Raw genomic sequence first — 20,590 nt, 5'->3', positions numbered from 1 at the left:
TCAGCCGCGGGGGCGGGGGCGAGGCTCTGACTCACACATTCTCAATGCCTGAGCCCAGCCTGCCCGACCTGGCCCGGGCCCTGACTGTTTTCCAGGGAAGATGTTGAGGAGAAATCACAGCGTCCAGCACCCCAGCCCTTACCCTCTTCCCAAAGGCCCTGGGTTCCAGACAGAAGCTTTCATTTACTCAGCAATCTTTATTCAGTTCTCCCGGGGGAGGGAGCTCTCTCCCCATGTTCCTGCTCCTCCCACCCCAGGGCTCTGTGAGCTCAGTGTCCTCCTCTGTTAGAGGAAGGTCCTGGTGCCCAGAGGCCCGGTCTGGAGGAATAGCGGGGCAGCTGGTCCCTTCGTGGGGGTGCTGGTCTCCCCTGTTGTGAAGAAGGAAGGCAAGTAGGGGCACCGCCTGCCAGCACTCAGAGCTCCATTATGTCCCCAGCTGGGGTTGCAGGGTAGTGGGAGGTGGGGGTGTCCCCCAGCCTCAGTAGCCGGAGGGCCTCGGGGATCAGGTTCCCAGGGTAGCGCCAGAGAAACAGCTCAGAGCAAGGGCTCCTGGAAGAGGAATTGACAGGGTACAGGACTGAGGTTAGCCTCTCAGAGCCACCCCCCACCAGGGGCTCCTGGGCTGTAGGCACCTTCCAAGAAGCCAAGATGGGAAACAGAAGTTGGCTAGAATCTAAAAATAGCAGAATGAGGCAGGGCCTGGAGATTGGCTGCGAGGGCGGGCTATGATCCTCCAGAAAGCCCAGCCGGTGGATAGTGGATGTTGCCTACCTGAGTGGGGGAAGAGCTGCGAGGAAAGCCATGGGGGGGCTGCAGTAAGGGTGGTCATTGTGCAGGCTGAGTCGAGAGAAGTGGGTGGCCATGTTCTCCTCAGACAGGAACTGCTTGCGCAGGGGTTCCCTGGGGAGAGAGGGAGGCAGGCAGGGTGGGATATTCAGAGGGGAGGTAGTCTGATGGGGACCTGAGGTCTTGTTGGGAGTCCCTCCCTGCCCCCAAACTCACTGCTCCTCCTCCAGGCGCCGCTTGGTGCTCATGGGCACAGCTCCTCGGAGAGGGGAGCTGGGAAGAAAAGAGAGCCAGGTGCACCCCATCCCGAGGATCTGCCTGCCTGAGCCTGCAGGGTCAGCCAGGAGCCCCCAGTCCATGCCTGTCTCAGCTGACGCCCAAGTCATCCCTCTCTCCCGGGCTATCCAGCAGCCTGCCGCAGAAGTCTCAGTTCCGAGCCTCCAACCCCGTCTCAGCTCATGTGCAAGCCCTGACAACTCGCCCTACCGCGTGTCACCCTGCAGGCCACCCCTGAGCCCCTAGCCAAAGCTCTTGCGCTCCTGGGCCAGGGCCACCCAGGGCACCCACACACACCTCGTGTCCAGGCCTCGGGGCGCCCCCGAGGGAGCCCGCGGATCGCGCTGGGCCCTACCCGGGGGGCCTCGCTCCAGGGGCTGCTGCAGGATCATGGGGGTTCGGGGTCCTGTGGGCAGGGGTGGGATCCAGGCGACAGGGGCGGAGCCTGAGGGCGTGGCCCAACGCGAGGGGCGTGACCTTAGGCGCGCGCAGTGGGGAGGTTCTGCGCAGGCGTGGAAGACTGGCGGCGCGCGGCTGGAAGGCGGGTCTGTTTGGCAGGGTGGGGGAGGGGATCCGGCGTAGCGGGGCTGTGGTGGGCGCCACTTAGTGTCCGGGATCTTCGTGGCGGTCACCTCGGTTCCTGGGGCTCGGGTTGGTACGCGGCAGCTGCTTTCGCGCCACGTTGGCCAGCGGTGTTGGGGCGGTGGGGTGCCAGGAAGGAGAGCCGCTCGCGTGCACGTCGGGATTGGTGAGATTGCGTCGCGCGCGGAGCACTCTGGGACTTGTAGTTCTCGAGATGGAGCGAGCTGTGCCGCACGCCGTGCCCCTCGGTCAGGTGAGGCGGGCGTGGTGCGCGGTGCCTTCTGGGCTTTGTAGTCCATGCCGGGCTCGGAAGGGGCGGGCGAGGAGTTGTTCCCTGAGTCCTGTTTTGCGTTGGCTCTTCGTGGGAGTTGGACTCTGGCCTGGGGGCTGGAGAGTCACCCAGAAATCCTTCGGGGGCCTAACACGAAAGTGAGAGAGTAGGGATTAGAAATACGTTTTACGTAGAAATACGTACTGGGGTAATAGAGCCACTTTTTAAGCGCTTTCTACGAGGCAGCCCTATGTGAAACTATACAGTAGCACATCCAGTCTGACAAAATCTCCCTTGCGCTCCATTTGACAGCTGAGGAAACTTGGACGAGAGGCTGGGTGCTTGCTCAAGGTCCTACTAGGCATCACACCTCAACTCTCCCCTTTCTCAGGAGCCACCCCTGGCACTGTGTGGGCAGGTGCCCACTGGCTGGGCCGCCTCAAAGGAGGGCTGAGCAGTCTGGGCAATGGGAGGCCGGAGGAAGGTGTCTGTGGATTGGAGGTCCCAGAGGTTTCAGACAGCCTTCATCTGGCCTCTCCCCACAGATGGAAGTCTTTCAGACCCTGCAGCGCCTGCACATGACCATTTTCTCGCAGAGTGTCTCTCCCTGCGGGAAGTTCCTGGCGGCCGGCAATAATTATGGGCAGATAGCCGTCTTCAGGTACCCTTGCTCCCCACCACCCCTTAGCTCTGGCACCTGGCCTTCCTGGGACTGATGCCCCCTGCTTCTGACTCTCAGGCCCCCCTCCCCTTTCCCTTCAGCTTGTCTGCTGCTTTGAGCTCGGAGGCCAAGGAGGAAAGTAAGAAGCCTGTGGTGACCTTCCAAGGTGGGTGCAGCCGTTGAGTGTGGCTTTGGGGACCCCAGCGTGGAGGAGGGGAGCAGGCCAGGGGCACTCAGGCTCTCCATTTCCGTTTAGCCCATGATGGGCCTGTCTACAGCATGGTCTCCACTGATCGACATCTGCTCAGTGCTGGGGATGGGGAGGTGAAGGCCTGGCTTTGGGCGGAGATCCTCAAGAAGGTAAGGAGCGTGGGGCTGAGGGAAGCACTGGGGCGCCCAGCCCCAGAAAGAGAGAACCTTTGAGGTCACCCAGTGTTTCCTCTATGAAGGGCTGTAAGGAGCTGTGGCGTCGTCAGCCCCCGTACAGGTGAGCCAGGGCCATGTGGCAGAGGGCATGTGGGGGTGAAGGCATCCCTTAGCAGAGCTGACACCGCTTTCCCTCCCCCAGGACCAGCCTGGAAGTGCCTGAGATCAATGCTTTGCTTCTTGTCCCCAAGGTTTGAACCCTTTGTGACTAAGGCGCTGTCCTGCCCTCTTGGCCCAAACTTTGATCCTTCCTCCTCTCCCTGTCCTGATTTGACATTGACTTCTGACCCCACCCTGCCTTCCTCTGCAGGAGAATTCCCTCATCCTGGCAGGGGGAGACTGTCAGTTGCATGCAATGGACCTTGAGACGGGGGCCTTCACGGTGAGAGGCCCAGGGAGCTGGGGCGGTCAGGCTGGCAGCCAGGGGCATTCTTCCTGGATCTTCTCCTGACACTCTCTCTCTCCCTGCAGCGGGCCCTCCGGGGCCACACAGACTACATCCACTGCCTGGCACTGCGGGAGCGGAGCCCTGAGGTGCTGTCAGGTGGCGAGGATGGGGCCGTGCGGCTTTGGGGTAAGGGAATGTCTGGTTGGAGGGAAAGAAGGAGGTGAGGGAGGCTGGGGTGAGTTGGGTGCCTGTCATCCTTCTTCCACACACAGACCTTCGCACGGCCAAGGAGGTCCAGACGATCGAGGTCTACAAGCACGAGGTGAGGGCACACCCCACGCTGTCGTCCCTTCCTTCTCCCTGGGCATCCTCTGTGTCATCACCTCCTCCTCTCTTCCCCTCCTCCCTCCCAGGAGTGCTCGAGGCCCCACAATGGGCGCTGGATCGGATGTTTGGCAACTGACTCAGACTGGATGGTGAGCTGGGCAGAATACAGGATGGGGTGGCAGCTCCAGGCCCTGCCAGCTGAGGGCCTGTGGCTCATGGTGGCTGGGGACCCCCACCTTTCTGCCCAGGTCTGTGGAGGGGGCCCAGCACTTACTCTCTGGCACCTCCGATCCTCCACGCCCACCACCATCTTCCCCATGCGGGCTCCACAGAAGCACGTCACCTTCTACCAGGACTTGGTGAGGCCCCGTCTTGCTTCTGCCACCCCTGTCTGGCTCCTCTCTCCAGCCGACCCCTGAGCCTCCTTCCTACCCTCTACAGATTCTATCAGCTGGCCAGGGCCGCTGCGTCAACCAGTGGCAACTGAGTGGGGAGCTCAAGGCCCAGGTGCCTGGCTCCTCCCCAGGGCTGCTCAGCCTTAGCCTCAACCAGCAGCCAGCAGCCCCTGAGTGCAAGGTGGGTCCTGCAAGGGGCTGTGGGGATCCTGGGAGGCCAGTAGCATGTGGGTAGGTCAGTCACCCTCCTCTTGCCTCCAGGTCCTGACAGCTGCGGGCAACAGCTGCCGGGTGGATGTCTTCACCAATCTGGGCTACCGGGCCTTCTCCCTGTCCTTCTGACCTCTGGCAACACCACCCCCCATCCCAGGGGTTGGAGTGTTTTTTCTTTTTTTTTTTTTTTAACAAATAAAATTTCAGGCTTTCCTTCCATGCGCTTTCTTCCCAAGAATGGAGGCCAAGTCGGTGTAATGATTTATATATTACTCTGATCTTGATACATAAATACCCACCCCCACCCCTGTCCTGGAGCATGCCAGGGCCAGGGGGCCTAGTGCTTAGAAAAGATAGACCTATATGGATTAGAAAAATAGACAGCTCTGCCCCACCTGCTCCCGCCACCCACCTGGGGCCCCTGGTCCCCAAAGCTGGCCCCTGCTCCCACTGAGCCCCTGCCCAGTCTCCCGGGGCGGGGAGGGCACTAGCCCCGTTTGGAAGACAATCTGTTGCTCCACTGGCCAGAAGAGGAAAGTGAGCCAGAGAGGGCAAGGCGGTCCCCTCGGCCCTGCCTTCAGGTCCTTCGGAAGAGATTGCTGAGGCGCAGCGAGAAGCGGGGCGCGGCGCGGCGCGGGGCGGACCCGGCCGCGCTCAGCTCCTTCTGGCGTTGCGAGCGCAGCTGCTGCCCGATCACCACCTGCATGTCGTCCTGCGGGCGGGAAGCGCGCGGGGGGCGGGTCAGCGCGCCGGCCCCGCCCCCGCCCCGCCCCACCGGCCCCTTCCCCGCCCCCGCCCCGCCGGCCCCGCCCCTCACCTGCCAGGCCTCCAGCTCTTGCGTCAGCGCCACCTTCTGGCGGATGGTGCGAAGCAGCTCCCGGGAGAGGGAGTCGCGCTCCAGAGAGACGCGGCTGAGCTCCAGCGACAGTTCCAGGGCTCTGCAGGGGAGAGGGGCAGACAACGGGTCCGAGGGCGCTGGGGCCTCAGCGAGCCAGGGGTCCCGGCGGGGCTCCTGGACCCGGGCGGGAGCGGGGCCGCCAACACGGAAACCAATGAAGTCAGAGGGCCCCTGGGTCGGAATGGGGTTTAATTATAGCCCGTATCACATGTGGAGGATGAGAGGCCCAGAAGGCCCAGAGTGGCCCTGGGGCCCGTGGCCCCGCTGGGGCGGTGGGTGGTGCACAGGCAGGCTCACTTGTTCACGGCCTCGTCCCGGTCCGAGAGGGCTCCGCTTAGGGCCTCCTCGGGGTCCTCCTGCGCCCGCAGCTCCTTCTGCCTTTGCAGCTCCTCCCGCAGGGACTGTAGTTCTGCCCGCTGCAGCGCGATCTGCGGGCAGGGGAGGGGGCAGAGAAGAAGGCAGGCCCCGGGGTCTCCCAGCCCTTGCTCTCTCAGGCAGCCCGGGCTCCAGCTCCCCCGGCCCTCCCCTGCCTGCTTCACAAACAGCCCGGGCAGCTGTGGCCCCATACTGGAGACGAGTCTTCCCAGCTCCTAGGCTGGTGCCGGATGGGGCAGAGCGGAGCTAGTTGGATGCATGGAGAAGCACTGGGAGGTGAGACTAAGGGGGGATGTGGTCCAGGAAGTCTTCCTGGAAGAGGTGGCATAAACTGCCTCTTAAAGCGTGACTACAAGTTTGTTAGGATGAAGGGCGATCCAGGTAGAGAGGGATTAGTGGGCAAAGGCTCGGAGGTGTAGATGGGAAAGAGAAACTGGCTTTGGAAGGGGCTATGCATCAAGCACTATGCTCCTCCCTACCCACCTCATCCTGCAGCAGGGCCACTTCCGCCTCCTTCTCCTCCAGTATCTCTCGTGGGCTCAGGGATGCTCGCTTCTTGGGAGGCTCCAAGCTCTCCTCCTGGGGCGACGGCTGGTGGCTGGACGCCTCCTGGGTCTCCGGGGACAGAGTGGTCTGCTTACCAAAGGAAACGGTCGGTCAGTTGAGGTGTCGAACCTCGTGGGAAAAGGAGGAGGGGCAGAGTCTGCAGCCCTCCTGTATGACATGCCTGGAGGCAGGTGGGCCGCGAGCTCACCGGGGCGTCTCCGCGTCCCTCCGCGTTCTGGCCCTGGTCGCCGTCGAGGCTATGGGCAAGCTCCGACTGCAGCGAGGCTCCTGACACGTCAGCGTCCTGAAGGCGAGACTCCTCCTCCAGCTCGGAGACGCGCCGCTGCAGCCTGTGCAGCGCGCTCAGCGCCTCCTCGGCCTCGGAGCGCGCGCGTTCCAGCTGCGCACCGACCCAAGAACAGACAGCGGTTTGCCGGGTGCGCCCGGCGCCGGTATCCCGCAGCCCGCCTACAGGGGCCGCCTGCGCGCCGCGGAGAGCCAGGCAGCCCGCCGCATCCGGGCACGCCGGCCGCTAGAGCCTGATCCCTTTTCTGGATCTCTGGACGGGCTTGGACCGCCGCTTCCCCTCGGCCGACACCAATTTCCTAGCCTATAATGCATGGCGCGGACAGGCGCCCGGCTTTGAAGTCCCCCATCACCCTCCCTCCAGCCCCACTCCAACCGGTCGCCTCACAGAGCCCCGCCCCGTCCCCGACGGGTCCACCTTCTTACTCACTAACTGCTGTCATCCAACACTGATCCTTCCTTCCTTCTAAGCCAGCGCTGCGCTGAGTGCCTCACACCCTCACCACAGCTCTGTACCATTACCATCCCATCTCGCGATGGGGAAACTGAGGCTAAGCGCCCCACACTAGCAAGAAGGGACACTGGGATAAGAACCCAGATAAGCTGACCCCAAAGCACAAACACCAGAGATCTCAAACATGAGGCCATGCTGCCTCTTCTCGTTCCCTTTTCTCCATCTCCGCTGTCTCAGACCTGGTCTAGGTCAGCATCGTCTCTGGCCTGAGCTCTGGCCTCAGCCCTCTCCCTGGCCTCCCAGCTGCAGTGCTCTGATGCATTCAAAGAGCATGCTACCCCTGCCCAATACCCTGCCATGGCTCCTACTTGCCCTTGGGCTAATGCCTATGCTCCTGTGGCCCAGCTGCTGGAGCTCCCAGTGACCCCTCTCTGGCCTCATCTCCCAGCAAGTCCTGAGGTGGTAGCCAAGGCCCCAGCTGAATGGATGCGCCCACCCCAACCCCATGGGTCACCTCGAGGCTGTGCTCCCGCCTCTCCCGCCTCAGCAGCAGCAGCTCCTCGTGAGTTGCCTGTAGTCTGCCCTGGCCCTGCTCCATCTCCTCACGCAGGCCTCGGATCTGGGCCTCCAGGTCCTGCCGGCGGCTCTGGAGCATCTGGTTCTGGGGAAAGGCCTCAGAGCTGGAGGGGATGTGCTGGGCCAGCCTCGAAGAACCCCCAGCCCCGCTTTCCTGGTTTGACAGGCCCCAGCCCCAGCCAGCACTCACCTCCCCCTGCAGACTCTCCAGCTGTGTCCTCAGCTCTGCCCCAGCCAGAGCCTGAGCCTGGCACTGCCCCCGAAGGCCATCAAGTTCTTTCTGAAGCTCCTGCTCAGTCTGTGAGGCCTGGGGGTGGGTTGGGGGTGGGCAGTGGAATCCTCTGCTGGCCCAAGCCTCAGCCTCATGCGCAGTGTACCCACCCCCCACCAGGACCCAGGCATCTGCCCCAACCTTGCCCAAGGACCTGGGGTCAGGGCTGTCCCACCTGGGCCAGCTGCTGGCTGAGCCGGAGGTTCTGCTCGCTGAGCTCACTGAGGGCCCGTGCCCGCTCGCGTCCGCTGTCCTGCTGCTCGGAGCGCTGCTCCCCGAGCTGGGCCCGCAGGGCCTCCACGTCCCCCTCCAGCTCCACAGCCCTGGCCTCCCACTCGGCTCCCCGTGCGGCCAGGCCCTGGCGGAGCTCATGGTTCTCCTGCTGCAGCCGCTGTGGGGGCCGGGACAGTGGGTCAGGCACAGAGAGGGAGAGATGAAACTGCAGTAGACACAGAGAGACTGGGACGGAGAGACAGAGACCCAAAGAGAGTCTGAGAGGGTCTGAGACAGGCATGAAAGCAAGAGAGTGGAGAAGGTGGCCGAGGAGAGACCTGACTAGAGACTCGGAGAGAAAGGGGAGCAGCAGAGAGAAATTTCCAGGCCAGACAGGAGGGGCTGACCCCAGGGCTGGATGGGGGTGGGGCTCCCTGATCCCCTCTTACCTCTGGCAGTCGCCTGGGTTTCTGAACCCGAGGTTGCAGGCGCCGTTTCTGGCGCCGGAGTCTGGCTGAATTTAGGCCCTGGCCCATGGCCTCACACCCCTGTGTCCCAGGGACTCTGGAGTGCAGCCTCCACCTGGCCCCTTCTCAGCCCCTCTCCCCAGCGCCTCCTGGCCAGCTCCCTCTAATTAACCCTGATCAGCCCCGCCCTGGCCCCATGCCTCTGCCTGCCTCCCCAAAACCTGTCTGACAAGCGGGGGGACGCGCCTGGCACACCCAGATGCCCAGCTTGGGGAGGCGGGCAAGTTGGGGGCCCGCCCCCGGCCCCCACTCTCTATGGACTGTCAAAGCAGGAAGGTGACGCTTGCCAGAGCTGTTGTGATTATCAGCAGGTAGCTGCAGTTAGGAGCAGGGACCCACCAGGTCCCGTGTCAGCGCTTTACCTGGATTATTTCATTGAATCCACTAGAGTTCGAATCGTTAAGGTCCTTCTTATTTTACAGATGGGGAAACTGAGGCTCAGAGACGTTAAATGCCTTGCCCAAGAATACACAGTGAGTTAGTGAACCAGGGATTCCAACCCAGGCAGCCAAGCTCTTAACCAAATACTGTGGGGACAACACAGCTCTAGGATTAAGCCCGCAGCTTTGGGGTCTGATTGTCCCGGCTGGCGCCCAGCTCTGCTGCTGCTCTGTGGCCACGCAAGTCCCATAATATCCCTGATTCCCATCCATCCATCCATCTATTCCTCTACCCTTTCCTGAGCTCCTCCTGTTCTGGGGTCTGGCTGTCAGCAGGAAGTGACACCACCAAGTCCCCTGCCCCAAGCAGCTTAGGGTCACAGGATCATAGACAAGTGGACACATGCTTGAGCCAGGTAGTTTGGGAGGGACAGTAAGGGCTGTAGAGAAGCCCTGGGAAGTGATGAAGAGGAGCGGGGTGGGGTAGGGGATCCTTCAGGAGGAAGTGACGTCTGAATTGACTCCTGCAGGGCAAGAAGGAAGAGGGCTGCATGCAAGAAACAGCAGGTGCAAAGGCCCTGAGGGAACAAGCTTGGGTTACTCAAGGAACTGAAAAGAGGAGGAGGGGTGTGCAGCTGAGCTGAGGTCACGGAGGGCCTCACGCAGGGCCTTGCAGGCCCTGGTGAGGAGTCTCAGTTTCATTTTAAGTGTGATGGGGAACTGTTGGGAGATCCTGGGCAAGAACTGAAATGATCTGGTTTGCAATTTTTGAAGATCCCTCTGGCTGTCCCGTGGAAAATGGGCTCCAGGGGGTGAGAGCAGAAGCTGGGACCAGTGAGGAGGGGCTGCAGTGTCTGGGGCAGTGGTGACAGAGGCTGCAGAGACCATGAGAAGAGGGTGGACTCAGAATCTAGTTTAGAAGAACAATCGACAGGGCTCGCGGCAGTGGGAGGAGAGGTCAGGATGCACAGGCTCTGGTCCTGAGGTGAGAGGCTAGGATCGGGTCAGAGGTGATGAGGTCATAGAGGCAACAGGGCCACCTATGCTGAGATGCCCCATTAGGTGGCCCGGTGGAGAGGGTGTGGGGTGGTAATCTACACATGTCAGGTTTGGGGCAGTGGTGGGGGCTGCCGACAATGTGGAAACAGGGGTCAGTGGTGTCCAGGTGTTTAGGGGGCCAGATGTGACCGCCAGGGTGAGAGTGTGGCTGACAACAGAGCCTGGGGCGAGGAGAACTGTTCCTACCTCACAGGGTTGGGTGAGACCTGACCAAGACAGTGCATGGAAAGTGCTTAGGCCAGAGCCAGGCGGGGAGGGGGCGCCCGGTAACTGTTGCCTGCATTGCGCTATACTGCAGAGGAGCTGGACCCAAGATTCAGAGAGGACTGGCAGCTTGCCCAGGGTTACACAGCCAGGCAGGGGTCTGAACCCAGGTCTTGATTTGTCCTCGGAACCCATGTTCTTAACCACTGAACAACACTGCCAGGGGGACTGAGTCCAGCCCTGAACTGTTCCAGAGGCATCCGTGTGCCAGGCTTTCCTCCCCTGCCCGCCTGTCCTCCACCGGCCCACCCCTGCCCTGCCGCCAGCTCACTTCCTCACGCTCAGAGTACTGGGCGCTCAGCGTCTCCAGCTGCCGCTGCAGCTCCTCATTGCGCTCCAGGAGCATTTTGCCAAGCTCGGCGGCCAGCAGCAGGTCTTTCTCCTTCTGCTGCAGATGCAGGGCCAGGTCCTCGGGCTCCTGAGGCCCCGGGCCCCCGCCCAGGAACGAGTCCCGCCGCTCCAGCACGAAGGGGAAGAAGCCCTCGTCGCCGCTGGGGGAGGCGCCCCCTGAGAGTAGCCCCGAAGGGAAGCCTGGCCCTTCTGGGGAGCTCATGTTGCCTGCAGCGTCTGTGGGGACAGGTAGCCACAGGACACTCTACCCTGCAGTCCAATGGGGTTCGCTCCCCGCTGGCCAAGCCCGGGCCCTCCCGCAATTTTCTACCTGCCCACTGGCCCTCCCAATCCTGCAGCCAGGGCCTCCCTGGGCCATGGAGGACTAACGATCTGTGTCTTGATCACCCAGCTCTGTTAATGTCCCCGGGGTAAACTGAGGCAGAGAGAAGCAGGAAATGAGCTGACCTGCCTTCTGCCTCCTGCAGGCCTTCTCTGCTCCCAGGAAACCTTGCCCCAGTGCTCTGGGACCACAGGCCACCCCAATGACAGCCCTTGCCCCCAAATCTTCCCAGAATCCAGCTGTTCTGGCTCCCAGTCCCTTACCAGCTGGGAAACTCTTCCCAGAATCCAGGTTCTGAGGGACTCAGGGCTTAGGGATGAGTCCAGCCCCTTCTCCTCCCAAGAATCCAGGGCCTTGGCAACTTAGGTGTGCTGACTCCCTTGTCCCCACAAATCCAGCCCCTCCTCTTCCAGAAGCCCAGGGCCCCAGCTCCTCAGGGCTCAGATGCCCTGGTCCCCAGCCCCCTGCCCTCCCAGGTATCCTGGCCCTTGTTCTCCTATTTTGTCAGGACCCAGGGGTTTTGGTCCCCACTGCTTGCAATTTGGGTGCCCAGACCCTCAGTCGGCCCCTCTGGAGTGTTGGCCCCAGCCCACTTTCCCAGGGCCTGGGTGTCGGGCCCAGGGCAGGGCCAGCAAACAGGTTGTGCTGGCGGCTGCAGGCGGCGCTCCAGGTTTCTGTTTACTTCCCGGCCCGCCCCTAGGGATGGAAGCCTGGTGGCGCTCGCCTAGGGCGGCCCAGGGCTGGCGGATCAGGGGCTCCGGAGGGAGAGGACACGTGGGGCTTCCCAGGCATGCTCCTTCCTCCAACCCTCCTAAGGTCTCCCCACACTCTACACCAGCTACACACACACACACACACACACACACACACACACGCACCTGTCCCTCTCTCTCCTCCCCTGGTCGGATGTCCAAGCCTCAGGACCCAGGTGCCGCGGTATTCCCGGCCCAGCTGCCTCCAGGCCAGACCTGGGGGTCTCCCTGACACGGCTGATCCGACTCCGGAGAGCCGGGGGCGTCTCTCTTTCTCCCCCCTCCCCTCAAGGAGCTGCCGTTTAGCATCTCGACCTCGGCATCAGGGCCCCCAGCCCCTCGACCCCCAGCCCCAGGCGCCCAGAGCCCGGCCATCGTCTGCCTTCCTGACGGCGTCCCCCGCCCCCCAGGCGTCCACACTGAGGCCACCTGGCTCTGTTCCGCCCCAAGCTCGAAGGGTCCCTGTCCTCGACGCCCCCTAGCTCTCACCTGCCGACGCCGGGCTCCCTCCGAGGCCCCCGCGGTCCCCGATGCCCTCTTCCGGAGGCGGCGCCAGGTGCACTGGCCGCACAGGTGAGGGGGCGGGGCCGGGGCGGGGCCGGGGCGCCCCCTGGTGGCCGGAATGGGCAGGCGGTGCCAAAGGAAAGGCGCCTCCACCAAGGTCCGAGGCACTGACCCATCTTGCTGCCATTGGAAACGACAGGGCCCATTAATTGAGCACCTACTGTATGCAGACCTCACGCTGAGCAACTTTCCCCTCACAACTGCCCTGCGGGACAGGAAATTATTAACAATCATAACAACAAATCTAACCTGTCTGAAGCATTCTAAGTAAGCTGTTAGGAACAACTTGTTTACTTTCACGACTTCCTAATGAAGCAGGAACTGCAATTATCCCCATTTTACAGATGAGGAAACTGAGGCTCGGGGAGGATCTGACTTGCTTGGGGCTAGATGGACAGAACTTGAATGTGAACTGCAGAAGTGTGACTTCAGTATGTGTGCACTTATACCAACTGGTGCTGCAGGCAGGGGCAGATAAAGCGACTTGCCCGTAGCCGCATCTTAGTCCGAGTGGCTCGATTTGAGGCCCTCAGTTCCCAGGCAGCCCAGAGCTGGATACCATGCTCCAGTCAGGGACAGAGGTCTTCGTGTGGAGACCAGGAGGGTCCAGGGCTGGCTCTGGGCTTCAGCCCAGTGCAGCCTGAGTGTGCGGCTGATGCCCCAGCCATGGCCTGGTGGCTTGTCACAAGTCTCCTCAGACTTCCAGGGTCCCCTGGCCTGGTGAGCAGGGACAAGTGGAGGGCTGGGAGCAATGGTGTGCTGGTAACTCTTTAACAACAGGCTCTCTGGGGGAAAGCAAGCCCCAGTTTGCTGCCCTTGCCGGTTTCCATGGTGTAAATACTCCCTCCACGGCTGCTTTCAAGCTACAGACCCGACGTCATTGAAGGTGAAGTTGGGCGGAGATGTGCGTAATCAGCTTTTGCCGGGCAGTGCCAGCGGGGTCCCATACACCTCTGGCTGGGGGTCAGGACTCCTGAGTCTCGGGGAACTGGGGGCCTAGTTGCCTGGGTCCTAGGAAAATAAGAGGAAGGTGGGAGCTTGGACTCCTGACTTGTGGGAAAATGGGTGCAAAGACTCCTTGGAGGGGTGGTGTAAGTGCTGGGACTCCTGGGTCCCTGGGCTGGGACAAGGTTTCCTGCCAGCAGAGAGCGGGGATGCCAACTCTTTTGCAAAGGAGTCTGAGTGTTGCACGGCCTAGCAAGGCCATCATTTTCTCCCGTAGCACCTGTGGGAACAACCTGGTGGGCTTTGGAGGGCTGGAGACACCCTGGTCTCCCCTTGGTGCTGCCATCTGACCCCCTCCAACTGCCAGGGTCCCCCTGAGCCCACTCATACCACGCCCACACTCAGCATACCTTCCCTGAGCCCCCTTCTGCCACTTAGGGGCCAGGCTCATCTGGAGATGAAGTGGCCAAGGCCCTACTCCCAGGAGTGTCACAGTCCACCCGGGAGCTGGGAGTGGGTGTAGACCTATCAGAAACGAAGCGATACAGCAGCAGTACAGCTCGGCTCCTGGGCGCAGGTATCACATGGCTTCAGTCCAAATCCCAGTTTGGCCACTTATCAGCTGTGCACACGTACATCGTTCAGCTGATTAACCTGCAGCCCTCAGTTTCCCCATTTGTAAAGTGGGGGTGATAACAGTTCCTAGCTTACAGCGTTGTGAGGATTAAATGAGGGTGAAGTGCCATCCCTTGGCTGATGCTGGCGATGCAAGAGGTGACTCACCACGAGTATTACAATATACTCCATCCTCACAGCAACCTGTGAGGTCAGGCCACTCACAGCCACAAGCCAGCTCAGAGAGAAGTGATCTGCCTGTGGCTGCATGGCCGACCTCTTATCCCAGCTTGCCTGGCTCCCAGCCCTAGTCACTTTTTGGACATTTGAATCTGGCCCCAGCCTCCCCTGGACCCAGGAGTTCTCACCTCCAGCCTCCCTGCTGGACCTGAGTTCTGGCCCTCACATCCCCTCCCCCAGCCTCCCTGCTGATCCCAGGTGGAAGATAGAGAGGAGGGACAGAGCGGCCCCAGGGAAGCCCTAGGGAGGCTGGGACTTCTGCAGATAAGGGAAGGGATGATAACCCAGCCCTCACCTGCTCTCTGACTGTCCCCAAACAAGCCAGCTTCCTGGAGCCTCCCATGCTTAGACCCGAACGTTCTCCCCAACCTTCCCAACCACCTGGGGGGTCCCTAGTGTTCCAAGTATTGGCTCTGGGGTCTTCTTCCTGGGGAAGGCTTCACAGACTTCACAATGCCTTGGGTAGACTATGTTGGGCACCTGGAGGCCAGCAAAATGCCCCACTGCCTTCCCTGCCCCCTCCACAGAGGAAACCAGTGGGAATGGCATGGTTCCATACCCAGGCGCCTGCAGGCTTTTACGCTATATACAAAGTTTGTGAACGATAAATAGTATTGTTCAGAGCATTTAAAACCCTTATATAAAATATTTCACACTGAATGCATTGTTCTGCGGTTTGCTTTTCTGTTTAACCTGGTGTTTCCATGTTTTTCCCAAATTAAAAAAAAAATCAGCTTTAAGTTGAGGTAGATATTCATTCCCTAGCGCTGCTGTAACAAATTACCGCACACTGGGTGGCGTAAGCAACAGAAATTCATTGTCCCATAGTTCTAGAGGCCAGGAGTCCGAGGTCAAGGTTTGGGCAGGGTTGGTTCCTTCTAAGGGTGAAATCTATTCCACGCCTCTCTCCTGGCTTCTGGTGTTGCTGGCAATCCTCGGTGCTCCTTGGCTTGTAGATGCGTCACACCAATCTCCACCTCCATCTTCACGCGGCCCTCCCCTCTGGGTCTTCTCTGCATCTCTGTGTCCCATCTCTCCCTCTACTTTCTCCTTTAAGGACCCCAGGATCTAGGGCCCATCCAAAAACCAGGATGATCTCATCTTGAGATCTTTAACTACTTACATCCGCAAAGACCCTATTTCCAAAGAACGTCACATTCTCGGGGACTGGAAGTTAGGACTTAGGCATATTTTTGGGAGGATACAATTCAACCCACTACAAGGAATAATTTATATATAATAAAATTCACCAATTTTAAGTGTTTCATTTGGGGAGTTTTGACAAAAGTGTAACTACCACCACGATCATAGTATAGAACACTTTCACAACCCCTCAAAGTTCCCCATGATCCTTTGCAGCCAATCTCGCTCACCACCCCGGCTCCTGGCAACCACTGATCTGCTTTTCGTCACTGTTATTTTGTCTTTTCCAGAATGCTCTCTAAATGGAATCGAGTACAGTGTATGGCCTTTGGGGCCTGGCTTATTTGACTTGACACAGTGCTTTGGAGATTCAGCCATGTTGTACATATCCATTGAATCAGTAAGTTTGAGACCTTCTCAAAGCTAAAGAAAAATTGTAGGAATAATATAATGAACACCCTCCACTTAGGCTCACAATTGTGAACATTTTGCCACCTTTGCTTTATCTCTGTCAATTTAAAAAGCAAATTTGCCTGTTATTTTATCTCAAAATGAGTTTATTCAAGAACAGCCAAAAGAATGACTATTCCAGATGTGCATGCTATGGTGAACCATAGGCAAATCCAGAAAACAAAGGAGGGGAGCTGCCCGTATGGAGAAAAACGGGGAGTAGGGAGGGGCTGTTCTAAAGGAAATTCCACTGGGGGAAAGTAGCAGTTCAGGGCGGCGATGGCTTCTCCTTGGCTGAGCTGCAGCGTTTCTCACTGGCTGAGATGTTACCTGGTGGAGAGAGAAGTCTTCCTTCAGCAGTCAAGTAGTTTGACTTCCTGCTGGAGATGCAGGATTGGTGTAATTGACCACGTGTGATAGGGGTGAGAGCTCCGCCTACGGGCCTTCCTGACTCCGATTTAGTTAAGGTTTCTTTTATTAGTTTCCACATCTCTTACACTACACACACCTGCACACGTTTCGCTAAACTACTGGCTACTTCAGCTTGCATCTTCTGTGGATGCAGATATCCTCCTACATAATCGTGTACCATTGTCATGTGATAAACTGAACATTGATAAAATGGGTAACAATAATCTTACCTAATATACAGCCCATGTTCAAATGTTCTCAATAAGGCCCTTTTTAGATCTTTTTTTTTAATCCAGGATCCAATCAAGGATCACATATTACATTTAGCTGTCATTTCTATTTAGTCTCCTTTAATCTGAAATAGTCCCCTTGGGGGCTGGCCTGGTGGCGCAGCAGTTAAGTTGGCACCTTTTGTTTCGGCAGCCTGGAGTTCGCTGTTTGGATCCCAGGTGTGGACCTATATACTGCTTGGCAAGCCATGCTGTGGCAGGCTTGCCACATATAAGGCAGAGGAAGATGAGGACAGATAGTTAGCTGAGGGCTGGTCTTCCTCGAAAAACAAAACAAAAATAAATGAAAATAGAATAGTCCCCTTGCCTTCTTATGTATCTTTCAGGACATTAATTTTTTTTTTTTGAAGAATCCAGGCAGGGGCCAGCCCTGTGGTGCAGCGGTTAAGTTCACAGGTTCTGCTTCGGTGGCCCAGAGTTCGCCAGTTCGGATCCCAGGTACGGACATGGCACCGCTTGGCACACTATCCTGTGGTAGGCGTCCCATATATAAAATAGAGGAAGATGGACATGGATGATAGCTCAGGGTCAGTCTTCCTCAGCAAAAAGAAGAGGATTGGAAGCAGATGTTAGCTCAGGGCTGATTTTCCTCCAAAAAAAAAAAAAAAAAGAATCCAGGCAGTGGTTTTCCAGAACGTTTCTGAGATTTATCCGGGACGATGCATTTGGATTTAGTTTGTTCTTAACAGCTGTGTGGTATTTCAGCCAATGTTTATGCCCCAATTTGTTTCTCCACTCTCCTATCAGTGGTCACTTAGTCGTTTGGCTCTTTCTCAGTGTTATAAACAACATTCTTATACACATCCTTATACACATATCCCCATGGACACATCGGTGGGAGTTTCACAGGATCATCCGTCTAGAAGTGGAATGGGTGGGGGGAAGTGTTCCAGTGATCTCTTGCTGCATAATAACTATCCCACAATTTAAAGGCTTACAACAACAACTTGGTTTTCTCTCTCACAGTTTTGAGGGTTGGCTGGGTTCTCCTGGGGGGTTCTTGCTGCCGGGGTCTCATGCAGTTGCAGGTAAATGGTGGCCAGGGCTGGAGTCATCGGAAGGCTTCTTCATTCCTACCCATGTCTGCTGCCTGGGCTGGAAGGCTGGATCACCTGGGGCCAGAGAATTTCTCTCTCCACACAGCCTCTCCCTGTGGCCTGCATGGATTTCCTCAGAGCCTGGCTATCCCAGGCTTCTTACATGGCAGCTGACCTCCTCCGAAGTGAGGTTCCAATAGGGCCGGGCTGCAGCTGGGAGACTTCTTAAGACTGAGCCTTGCGGGTCCTGGGGCCATCACTTGGACAGCATTCTACTGGTCAGGCAAGTCCCGGAGGCCAGCCCAGGCTCAAGGGGAGAAGATTAGATTCCACCTCTCCGCGGGAGGAGTAGCAAAGAATTTGCAGCCATTTTTAAAATCTAACATGGAGGTTATGCTCTTCAGCTTCATTAAATATGGCCAAACTGGTTTCCAAAGTGTAGGTATTAATTTACACTCTGTACTAAAGGGTCGGACTCCATTTTTGATGTTTGACTGCTGACAGCCTTACAGCTCCACACTCCCTCTTTCCCTTGAGTCCCGCAGCTGGGCAGGCTGATAGAAGGCCCTGGTGCTCTCTCCGCAGCACTGGAGGGAAATTTAATTCAGGAAAGCCCTGGCCAGTGTGGGGGGCCCTCAGCCTGGCCTCACCCCCTAACCGCAATGAAAGTCTCTCCTTTCTCTTTCAAGCCATTCCAGACCTGCTCTTCTCCCTCCAGAAAGCCTCAGTGTGTGAGTAACCGATCTCTCATATTCTCTTGATGGGAGTGGCCTCATAAGTCTCCGTATGAACCCTCCACATGAACCAAATTTCATGTGGAGGGTTGACCCCATCATGGGGCAACTGTGAAACACACTCCTACCAGCAGAGTGTGCATTCCATCTGGCCCACACCTGGCCACTACTCGCCATCATCAGACGTTTTAATTTTTGCCAATCTGATGACAAACATGGTATGAGATAATAGAAAAAATATATATTGATCTCTGCCCCCATTTCCTGGCGCAGAGCTCCCAGAACCCATGTAAATAGGGGTGCTGGGTGAAGGGAGGTTTTCATTGCAGGCGGTGTCGGTGAACTGGGATTTGCTGGCATGGCCCTGGCTCGTGGAAACATGTGGTGGGAAGAGAAAGGATGCGAGGGTGGGGGCTGAGGAGCCTTCGATTCCTGGGGGATGCGTGGCCACCTACGGTACGGAGGAGCATCCGTGCTGCACTCAGGCACTAGAGGAGAAAGTTACCAATTGTACTGATTTAGAGATGGACTCAATTCCCCAGGAGGTGGTTTATGGGATGCATAAGGAAATGCAAACTAATAAGAAAAAGGTAAAATATTTAAACCCTTGGTTATTGTTATCTGTAATAGCTAAAACAAAATTAAAAGAATGTGCTGGATTGGACCTTGACGCTAGACCAAGCTCAGATTTCAGTGAGTCTGAGCCTCAGCCACTAGCCTTCAAGCCACCACCCAAGGGAAAAATTGTGCAAGGACAACAGAAAGTACCTCTAAGGCATCTGGTCACCAAGACAGGGGTCAGTGTGGGGGAGGGGCAAACCCCAGAAACTACTGACACCAGAGTTTAAAGTGTGAAGGGGTTGTTTCGTTTTGTGGACGGGTATCATCGGCTTCCTGAGGAACTTTCACTGAAATGGATCGTGAGAGTAACTAATGTGGGGGCCATGTCTTTGGTTTTGAAGCTGCAGAGTAGCAGAGCATGTTGGGATTGATACAGGACCCACAGCTCACTGTGGAACAATCACAGATGGCTGTGTATGATCCGGATAGTCCCAATGGAGCAGCCAGCATGACGGACTGGATAAAAGCCACTGTAAGGTCTGTTTACCCTGAGAAGGAGGACCGCCCATCTCCCCCTATCAATGCCTATTGGAGCACCCCAGATGAACCAGCTGATAGGCTCTGAATATAAGCCATGTAGGTCTGGCTTATGGTGAGCAGGACATTCACTGCTGAATATGCCTGTTACCCAGGTCGTGGTAAATGCTGTGGTTGAGGGGCCCTTTTGCATGGGCACCCCGTATGAGCTTACTGCTCCAAAGCTGGGGGACAGTTTGGGAAGCCTTATCGAATTTGCTCTCTCAGCTTCCCCTCATGGGTCTTACTAATAACAAAAATATTGGGCTTATTAACAAGAAAATGAGGAAAGGCAGAGGAAAGAATCAAGAGACTGGTCTTAGCAGGGTGGAAATTTTTGAACAGTTATTAAGAAATAAGGTGAATAAAGTAAATATCGATAGGAAGGAAACACTAATGATTAGTGATGTTGGACCTCTTTTCATGTGCTTATTGGCCATTCATATATCTTCTTTGGAGACATGTCCCTTCAAGTCCTTTGCCCATTTTCGAATCGGGTTGTTTGTTTTTTTGTTGTTGAGTTTTAGGAGTTCTCTCTATATTCTGGATATTAATCCCTTGTCATATGACTTGCAAATATTTTCTGCCCTTCTGTGGGTTGCCTTTTCACTCTATGGATAGTATCTTTTTTTTTTTTTTTGAGAAAGATTAGCCCTGAGCTAACATCCGCTGCCAATCCTCCTCTTTTTGCTGAAGAAGACTGGCCCTGAGCTAACATCCGTGCCCATCTTCCTCTACTTTATATGTGGGATGCCTACCACAGCATGGCTTGCCACGCAGTGCTACGTCTGCACCTGGGATCCCAACTGGCCAACTCCGGGCCGCCTAAGTGGAACGTGTGAACTTAACCACTGTGCCACTGGGCTGGCCCCATATGGATAGTATCTTTTGATGCACAAAATTTTTGTAAAGTATAATTTATTTTTTCTTTTGTTACCTGTGCCTTTGGTATCATATCCAGGAAGTCATTGCCAAATCCAATGTTGTGAAGGTTTTTGTCCTATGTTTTCCTCTAAGAGCATTATAGTTTTAGGTCTTACATTTAGATTATTGGTCTATTTTGAGTTAATTTTTGTATATGGTATTAAGTAAGGGTCCAACCTCATTCTGCTGCCTGTGGACATCCAGTTTTCCCAGCACCATTTGTTCAAAACACTGTCCTTTCTTCATCTGGTGATCTTGGCAACCTTGTCAAAAATCATTCAACGGTTGATGTGAGGGCTTACTCCGGGGCTATTCTCTGCCATTGGTCTGTATGTCTGTCTTTATGCCAGTACCACACTGTTTTGATCACTGTAGCTTGGTAGTAAGTTTTGAAATCAGAAAGTGTGAGTCCTCCAATTTTGTTCTTCTTTTTCAAGATTGTTTTGGCTATTTGAGGTCCCTTGAGATTCCATATGAATTT

The 20,590-nt window shown here is 57.0% G+C and overlaps 3 protein-coding genes across 10 annotated transcripts; 1 reads left to right on the top strand and 2 right to left on the bottom strand.

Moving 5' to 3' along the window:
* Positions 1–177: 177 nt before the first annotated feature.
* Positions 178–2,464, bottom strand: HCFC1R1 (host cell factor C1 regulator 1). Of its 3 annotated transcripts, none has more exons than XM_008521157.2 (4): positions 1,360–2,464; positions 1,003–1,059; positions 772–900; positions 178–549 (listed from the first exon to the last, which is right to left on the bottom strand). In XM_008521157.2, the coding sequence occupies exons 1-4, from the start codon at positions 1,941–1,943 to the stop codon at positions 414–416; spliced, it is 906 nt and encodes a 301-aa protein (XP_008519379.2). In that variant the 5' UTR covers positions 1,944–2,464; the 3' UTR covers positions 178–413. The 3 variants fall into 3 exon arrangements, with proteins under 3 accessions (XP_008519379.2, XP_070423080.1, XP_008519380.1); XM_070566979.1 differs by having other exon boundaries at positions 1,003–1,114; positions 1,360–1,853; XM_008521158.2 differs by lacking the exon at positions 1,003–1,059 and having other exon boundaries at positions 1,360–1,495.
* Positions 1,556–4,543, top strand: THOC6 (THO complex subunit 6). The gene is made up of 13 exons (XM_008521159.2): positions 1,556–1,897; positions 2,461–2,576; positions 2,678–2,742; positions 2,833–2,936; positions 3,026–3,063; positions 3,145–3,193; positions 3,313–3,384; positions 3,474–3,576; positions 3,663–3,712; positions 3,804–3,866; positions 3,966–4,076; positions 4,159–4,293; positions 4,374–4,543. Exons 1-13 carry the CDS (start codon positions 1,859–1,861, stop codon positions 4,452–4,454), a joined length of 1,026 nt encoding a protein of 341 aa, XP_008519381.1. The 5' UTR covers positions 1,556–1,858; the 3' UTR covers positions 4,455–4,543.
* A 31-nt stretch (positions 4,544–4,574) lies between these two features.
* BICDL2 (BICD family like cargo adaptor 2) lies at positions 4,575–12,207 on the bottom strand. Of its 6 annotated transcripts, none has more exons than XM_070566975.1 (10): positions 12,109–12,207; positions 10,466–10,761; positions 7,927–8,142; positions 7,671–7,787; positions 7,419–7,565; positions 6,353–6,544; positions 6,082–6,231; positions 5,521–5,651; positions 5,143–5,263; positions 4,575–5,037 (listed from the first exon to the last, which is right to left on the bottom strand). In XM_070566975.1, the coding sequence occupies exons 2-10, from the start codon at positions 10,745–10,747 to the stop codon at positions 4,903–4,905; spliced, it is 1,491 nt and encodes a 496-aa protein (XP_070423076.1). In that variant the 5' UTR covers positions 10,748–10,761; positions 12,109–12,207; the 3' UTR covers positions 4,575–4,902. The 6 variants fall into 6 exon arrangements, with proteins under 6 accessions (XP_070423076.1, XP_070423074.1, XP_070423075.1 ...); XM_070566973.1 differs by having other exon boundaries at positions 6,326–6,544; positions 12,109–12,202; XM_070566974.1 differs by having other exon boundaries at positions 6,326–6,544; positions 11,746–12,182.
* Between the last annotated feature and the right edge of the window lie 8,383 nt (positions 12,208–20,590).

Source organism: Equus przewalskii, chromosome 12 (genome assembly GCF_037783145.1).
Source record: "Equus przewalskii isolate Varuska chromosome 12, EquPr2, whole genome shotgun sequence".
NCBI classification, from domain to species: domain Eukaryota; kingdom Metazoa; phylum Chordata; class Mammalia; order Perissodactyla; family Equidae; genus Equus; species Equus przewalskii.
This window is presented reverse-complemented; position numbering and strand designations above follow the sequence as displayed.